General features: G+C 35.6%; 1 protein-coding gene across 1 annotated transcript; it reads right to left on the bottom strand.

Annotated features, from left to right (window-relative positions):
- Positions 1 to 2,349: 2,349 nt before the first annotated feature.
- Positions 2,350 to 5,890, bottom strand: LOC108375465 (MOB kinase activator-like 2; the record flags this gene model as incomplete). The annotated part of the gene is made up of 2 exons (XM_017631595.1): positions 2,350 to 2,596; positions 5,218 to 5,890. Coding segments are annotated over 2 exons (896 nt in total), but the record flags the coding sequence as incomplete, so codon positions are not given.
- Between the last annotated feature and the right edge of the window lie 2,533 nt (positions 5,891 to 8,423).

Below are 8,423 nucleotides of genomic sequence, written 5' to 3'. Positions count from 1 at the left end.
CGTCGTTGACTGTTTGCGCTTTTAAACTGAAAACTGAACTATCATCTTTTCTTAGAAACTCGGGAGAGATGATAGCATACGCCTAGGTGTGTAATTTTCCAACAACAACTCAGACCATTGAATTTACCTTTCAGAGCTCTGTGAACAAATACAATTTTATTTTATCCTGGATCGGCATTGAGTCAAGATAATCCTGTGATTTAAGTTGTAAAAAATTGGTTTGTGGTATTTTTGGAACTTCTGTAGAAAGATATAGACAAGGAATATAGTACTTCCATAGGTACAAAATGAAAAATATTGGCCTTTAAGCTCCAAAGGTAACGGGTGATTTTTTTGAGGTTAGGATTTTCATGCATTAGTATTATAATTAGATTCCTTCAACATAAGGCTTAAAAATTTCTTTTCAAAAATTCATATAAAATGACGCACAAAAAGTGGGATAGAAATTTTCTTTCACACTGATCCAAAGGTACAATGGATTTTTCAACCGAGATATTGGGCCTTATGCATAAAAAGTGAGCTTAAGCTCAGACTCAGTTTTTGCACTGAAAGGGTGAGCTCAAGCTCAAGAATTTGTACTGAAAATTGAATTGGAGTTTCAGCTCACTTTTTATGCATAAGGCCCATTGTTTCGTTTTTCATGGTTAATATACCGATTGTAAAAAATGTTATTCAAGTTGAACAAGTTGCCTGGCTGTAGCTGAGTATGTAGAGATGCTTACTGTTATTTGCTAATCCCGACAGAGGCAACCTGTTAAAATGATAGTAAAAAATTTTGTTTTGTATCTCCGAATTATGAAAAAGCATCTGTGAAGTGCAGAACATCAAACGAAAAAGTCGCCAACCAAAAGTTTGATTAATGTCAACAAAATTGCGGTTAATATTACCAAATCATTGTTGAAAATATCAACCAAGACATTAACCAAAAATTACGTTGATTCCTTTTCAAGTTTGAATTTGGTAATAGTTATTAGCCAATTTTTGGTTGATTTTTCTCTCAGTGTACCACAATATCGTATGCAGCTCTCAAGAAAAAAATGCTCGTATACTTTTTTTTCAGCAACAGCGAAGTATTTTCAAGCAAAAGAAATAATGAAAATATTTCTTCTGATTTTTCTTGAGAACTGCAGACGGCCCTTAACGCCAAATTTCCACTAGGCATTGAAATTACAAAGAATGTATGCCGTTTAAAAATCGCGAAAACATGTCAAGCATTTTTTTATATGGACGAAATTACAAATCGCGGAGTTGCCATCAAACAAAAAAAAAAATGCAGTTTTAATATACCAGTTGCATGTTTAGACAAATTTGTGTATTACAAAAATTTAAAAATACTTTAGTGGATTTTCATTTTGAACAGAACCGAACCATTTCTTTTAAATAATAACAGTTCGGTTCGTGGTTCGGTTTGAAGCCCGAAAAAAGCGATTGTTCGATTCAGAACAAGGGGTAACTACCTAGTACGGCGTAGCTCAACCAATTACCTCAGCGGAATTAGTTTGTTTCACCTCTGCAGCATTTAACTTCAAATTGATGCATAATCACCTATGTAGCAGCCTCATTGAGATAAACCAAATGCTTACACTTTTGATACATATCTTTGCAAATAGTTGTAAAATCATCTAACGTGTGGCAATTAACTATTTCAGAATGAAAAGTCATCTGTAAAAGAAACATACTGACATTGCATTGCTTTAAGCCAAATGCATTTTAAAGTAGTTGAAATCAAATGCAGAGTCGGACAATCGACTTGCTGCTTGCACGCAATTCAAACTGAACATTTGAAAGCACATTTACACGTAGGGCTGTACATGTATGAGCGTGCAAAGATGTTCACTACAATTGGTCACGGCCAAGAATGTCCATGTTCAAATCTCATTAGGCGGAACATTTAATTTTAAATTCTTAATTTCGGTTTATTTCAACTATGAAAAGGCATCCGTGAAGTGCAGAACGAAAGCGTAATCAAACGACTGACTTTAAAGTGCTTTAAGCCAAATGCGTTTTAAAGTAGTTGAAATCAAATGCAGTGTCGGATAATTGACTGATGCCTAGGACATCGCCATGATAAAGTCAACAGTTCGTTTCAAGGAAGAAAGTCAGATCTTCAACTAGTTGAGGTGGGTAAAAAACTAGTTGAACATCGATATTTAAACTAGTTTCCTTCCGTACTAAGTACATACAAGTGCTGCTCATTTGGCAGATATATAATTTTTGAGTCCAGTCAAGTCTAAGTTTTGCATAAATGAGCTTTCTAAGTGTAAATCAAACACAAATAAAGTGTAGTAAAAGTTCTGCCCCTTTGCTTGGTTTTGTCCAACACTGATTTCTTATAAACTCGGTATATTCCACCCTAGTTACTATCGGTAATTCTTAAGACTTTCTTAGCTGTTTAAAACTGTAATAAAAAGTTTGTTTTTTTCTCTTCAACTTACTGTGTGACGCTAGCCATTCATTATAGTCCAAGCCAGCTGGAAGATCCACTAAGGCTTTGAGATCGGCTTCAGGTAGCTTACGTTCTAAAACGCTCTCCTCCAAATATAATTTGGTATCTGTTGAATTTTGATCACCATCGCGCTCTTTACGACGCGCCTTTCTGTAAATAAACAAATAAAAAGGATATAGGCAATTAATAAAAATGTCGATAAGAAGAAATTTAAAAAATAATCTGCTGATAAAAAATAAATTTATTATTATTTAAAAAAGAACACCTGCACTAAGCGGCAGCAGAAACCACTTGAAAATATGAAAAAGTCATCAACAATATAAACGCGCCCATTGATTAAAGTTGTAAGCAGTAAATAGGGAATTAATTTTTAGAGCACTCACAACGAGTGATTTCACTTCAGTATAAGAGTTAGGGGAGCTGTTTGTGTAGCGCTGGGCAACTTGTGTAAATCACCACAATTAATGCGACACTTTGTTAAAAATAAATCTCGAGTCCGATTAAAAAGTCAATCGTACAATTGTATTGATTAGAATTGAAAGCTCGTGTATTATTTAAGAAACTCATTTATTATTTAAAGAGTGATTGGAACAGCGTAACTTCCAGAACCACCTTAGCTGTGGCAGCTGGCACCTGTTAACTTTCCACAAGCAAAAAAAGACATGCGATAAAAAATTATCAATGCGAAACATTTTCACACTCATCAATTTTGCTTAACAATTTCTTTGTTATGTACTAAACAAACGCTTTCAGGTATAGCGCAGTTGGCTGTTAACGAGTGGATTCTTTTTTTTTAATCGGGTATTTCACAGAAAAAGCGTATAAGTGGAGCCCACCGATTGATGTGCCATACGCTAATACAAACAAACCAAATTTTGTGGAAAAATAAACCCTCGTGCGGTTTTTCTACCAAAATATTCCAACTCCGATAAGTGAATAAGTACTTGTATACATAAATTTTTTCATTCGAATTTTGGGCAAATGTTTCGCAGAATAAAATATTTGATAACGTTTCAAGAAATCAGTTCGTTAGACCACAAATAAAGGAATTTTTAACAAAAAATTTATATCAAACCACAATGCTTCCAAATTTTCTTACTGATATTTTTAAGAAGATATTTTCAAGAAGAACAAAGAACAAAAAAGGAGTGCAAAAGTGACTCAGAAACTAGACTGTTCAGAGGTTCTGTTTTGCGAGGTCAAGAGGGAAATGGCTCTTAAGACATAAAACCTGCAGATAGTAAGTAATTTTTCTATTGACTTAAAGATTGGGAAATGGAGCAGGGTCACCTAAAATAATACGAGTATTTTAGTTAATACACGCTCTGGAGGACCACATCTTCTATAATAAAACTTTTCGACAAGTTTTAGCAATTCCGCTTTTACCCCACGGCTTCTCCAAATGGGAAATGAACTTGCGTCGTTGCGATTGCGTAAATCCGGTTTTGGAGGGACTTGCGACTTGTTAAGCTTGAGCAAAGCTCTGCTTCATGGTATGTTATCAATGTATTGAGTAGACTGAGGGGTTTTCCTTTCCTGTTCTTAAATGTTTCCAAAACTTTCCGAGACTGGTTTACACCCGCCAACGTTACACCACCGGCACACTGTGCTTAATTGAAGGTGTCTAGGAGGAAGAGTTGTGCTGGATCTGTCATGGTTTCTAAGAAAATAGCATTATTGAGCATTTCCATACATTTCACCTTCAACCATTATATTTATAAGTCGTTTGAGAAGTACATATCAGTGCATAGATAATTGCACATTTTAGGCATTTGTGTATCTATACAAAAAATGTAATATAGAGAACCAGCACATTTTCTCTAAACCTGCGGTCCAAAAGTTATATGCAATTTTTGCAGTTAAATCATCCCCTCTTAATTATTCGTACAGCGATTTTATAACAATAGTCGCAAATGGTTTTCATAATAAATATAGTTCATATTCTAACAAAAACTATATAAATAAATTTTCATACTGTGTACAAAACTTTATAAGTAATTTTTAAGCAAAAAACAAAACCGACTTCAATTCTCATATAAAACTTTAGGATTATCGTTAATCTCTTCATGATCCAATGAGCGGACTTAAAACAAATTAGAATGGGACCACCTGTGAGGTAACACCTTTCCTTAAAAAAAAGTATTATAGAAATCGGTTAACGTGGTACAAAGTTTTGCTGTAACAAACACAAAAAAAATATTCCGAAGAATTTCTCCTTTTTGTGAAGTCGGTTAAAAAATAAACAAATTTTGATAAAAATTTAAAAAAAGAAAAAAAAAGTTGATAAAGTGGAAGTTTTAGGTGACTAATATATGATCTATATTTTCGTGAAAAATTAACAAAATAAACATTTGCGAATATCGTAAAAAACATCACTGTACGAATAATTAGTTTGACAACTGTTTGTACTAAAAAAAAGTGATGTTCATAGATGTCACATTAAGCGCACGATCTATATGTATGAAGCAAAGTTTAGATAAACGAATCGAGTAATTTAAAAAAAAAAGTTGTGTTAAAGTTTAAACTACAATTTGTGGTTAATAAACACGCCCAATAAATATTCCGATCCTGTTACTGCTACTTCCCCTGTTCATTGCTACTTAAGACTCCACTAAATTGCCAATAACTTTCACATAAGCGTATTATCCCTCATAACTGAACATTTTCATAACTAATAATAGATATTTTTATCACTAATGCTAGACATTTTCGGCAATAAATAGTCTACCCTCTCTCCCACCACTTCATTACTTCGCCCACACCAAACTCACCCAGCTACGCAGAGTATTGTCTCGACCGAGTCGTGTGCATATCTGTATATGGTGCCGAGTGTCTCGCCGATTTTCATCGGTATCTCTGTGACCTGCCACATAAAACGCACCGTTTTTAGCAGACATTTAACCACAAACGAACCAGCTGCGTTGGCCGGAGACTTATGATGCGTGGCAATACCTTTGCGCTTTGCAGCAGATGCCGAACTTTTAACTGTTGAAGTTCCTGTAGGAGCCTCTGCCGCTTTTGCAGCCGCCGCAGTTGGCGGCTCCGATAGAGCTGAGGAATAAGTTGAGGAGGAAAAGGACGATTTGGCGCTGCCGCTACTTTCGCTGCTGGAATTGTGCGTCCAGCGGGCGGTGAAAGTGGTAACTGTTGGATTAAATGTTACCGTTGTTGAGGCGGCGCTGGTGGCAGGCGCAGATGCGGCGTACGAATGTCTGGGTATAAAAGTAGAAGTGGCGCTGGTGGCTGCCTGTAACGAGACTGCAGCTGTTGGCTGGTACGCTGGTGATGTTGTAAGTGATGGTGTAGAAAGCGTGGTGGCGTCTGCCGTCGCCGGTGGGATGAAATTTGTGGGTAGTGTGTTTGTTGATGCAGTGATGGTGATAGCGCTGTGCGGTCTAGTAATGGCGATTTCATCGGTGATTTTATTGCTGGCTCGAGGCGAAACTCATCGGAGAATATGTAGGTTGAATAAAAGTGGTTAGTGTTTCGGCTTATTTGGCACTGAAGTTGATAAACCTGTTTTTTTTTTGTATTGCGATTGTGGCAATATTTTTAAATTTACTTCGCGTTTACGGTTAAATAGGTACTTTTCGTTGGATTATTTTAATACTTTATGGTATACCTCGTACTTTCAAATTAAATTAATTTTTATGTCACACTTTTTTAAGCAATAACTAATAATTTTTTATATCAAATAAATGTTTTTTTTTCAGAGCTCACAAATATCTTTGGTATTGAGTTGCTGCCTGCTGTGATTCAGCAAAATTTTTTTATACAAGATATTCATTAAAATTTCAACACATCACCACTTGAAGCCGATTTTTATTTGGAAAAAATTCTCCCGTTCTCGTATTAAAACTTTACGCACTAAATTTTGCTCGTATTTTTCGTAAAATTTCTACGCAAAATTTCATTTAATCGTTTCTCTTCGCGCTTACGCTATTAACTAAATCGCTCATATGATTCACATAGAAAGGTAGTAGTAGAGTACAAAAAGCGAAAATAAAACCAACAAATAACAACGAGCGTTTCTTATCTCAATCACAGTCATAAAAAAGTACCGCGCTTTGAGTAATGAGGCGTCAAGAGGGCCGCGCGGCCCGATATTTTATTCCTCAGGGGCCGCTTACTTAACGCTCTAACTAAGTGTGTACAGGTTGGTTGGCAGGTTCGCAGCGCACTGAATCGAGTGTCACAAGTTGAGCAGTCATTGAGGTCTACTCCAGCCAGCCCAGTTATGTGCCCTCCTTCTAATTAATAATGGGTTGTTGTTGCGGTGGGTTGAGCCAGTCAGTCAACGAGACAGTCAGTCAGCCATTCGAAAACACACTATCAGCGGCAGGACGGCGGGCGCGTGAGTGGGAGTGACATAGTGGCACAGAGCGGGTGGAGAAACGGTGTCGTCGATGTGGGAAAAGCGTCGCGTACTCATGCCTATCAGTAACTACTTTGTATATTTAGTAAATATGCATGTATGTATGTACATATATCACAAACATGGTGACATATACGCATGGTAAGGCACGACTAAACGATAGCTATAGCAAAAACAAAAACGAAAACGAAAACATTCACACGACCGTTGTACCACATGGCGTATGGGTAATCTTTTTGCGTTTGAAGCCATTTTTTTGTACTTGTTTGCGGTTTTAATAAAAAATAGCGTGGTCGGTCATCAGCAACAATCACCGAGCTACTGCCACAGCACACGAATTTCCTCTTCCATGCCGCTGACCGTGAATATGCGCGCTTGAGTAGTATTTGTATGACCATGCCAATGAATGTTATATATTGACATACCATCAACTTTAACATGCAGTATTATACGAGTATTAGACGAACATAAGTGCTACAATTACGCGAAAAAAATAACAAAAAATAAGCAAAGCACATACACTAGACGACAAATTAATGTTTACAACTTCTAATACAATATTCGTTTCCTTTTCAGGTCAAGATAACCGTTACGGTTTCGGGTTTGATTTTGAAAAAGGAAATGGTTTTAAACGGTACGTTTTCGGTTTCATTCCTTGATAAATAAATTATTCCAAATAAACCAAAGGGTTACACTTTTTTATAAAGTTCACAAAAATTCAAAAAAATGTGATAAAATTTTCAACTTTTTATTCAGAATTTCTAGAAAATTTTCTAGCATGCAGTTTTTAGCCCATCCAATTTTAGTCTAATGAAATGGAAGTTTCAAACAGCACACAAAATCGGGTCGGTTTTTATGATATATATATATTTTACTTCTTTTATTTTTTTGAGACGAATTTTTGCACTTTTTTCCATATGGCATATGAAATAAAATGCGGCAGACCGTTAGCAAAAAAATTTCACGAACATCAACGCCAGTTTTTGTAAATTGCAGTTGTTTACATATAGAAGAAGCTTGTAAAAAAAAAAACGCAAAAGCAGTCTCAAAAAACAACGCGATTTTGTAGCCGGTTGAACTTCCACCTCATTAGACTAAAATTTGGGTGCGCTAAAAAACTGCATACTCGGAAAATTTTCAGAAATTCCGAATAAAAAGTGAAAATTTTATAAATGTTTGTAAACTTTATATAAAGTGTGTAACTTTGATTTACATGGTTTATATTATAGCATGAACTATATATTCAAAAATAATTAATGCAAAAAAAAATGCATGAAAGTCATTGTGAATTATATAGAACAAGGTGTACACTTTCATTTGTCGCCTGGTGTAAACGCATGCAAACAGTACACAGACGGAAAAATATACATACAGGGGCATACTTGTATGTGTCTCAGACAATCTCGATCAAAATTTTAATGGCAAAGCTTAAGCGACGTTAAGTGTAGGCTGTATGTTTTTCTGTTCTTCTTGTTTTTTTGTCTTTGTTTTTTGCTTGTCGTATCAGCACTATAGCACAATGTCGCACTTGCTTTCGGTGTTTTGGCAATTTTTTTATTGTTGTTTTTTTTGCTTTTATCATTCTTCATGTCATAATAACTT

The sequence above is a fragment of the Rhagoletis zephyria genome, unplaced genomic scaffold, assembly GCF_001687245.7.
Source record: "Rhagoletis zephyria isolate East Lansing unplaced genomic scaffold, Rhagoletis_zephyria_1.1 Rzeph_scaffold_08984, whole genome shotgun sequence".
In the NCBI taxonomy this organism is placed as follows: domain Eukaryota; kingdom Metazoa; phylum Arthropoda; class Insecta; order Diptera; family Tephritidae; genus Rhagoletis; species Rhagoletis zephyria.
The sequence above is the reverse complement of the archived record's forward strand: the minus strand, read 5'-3'. Positions and strand labels throughout refer to the sequence as shown.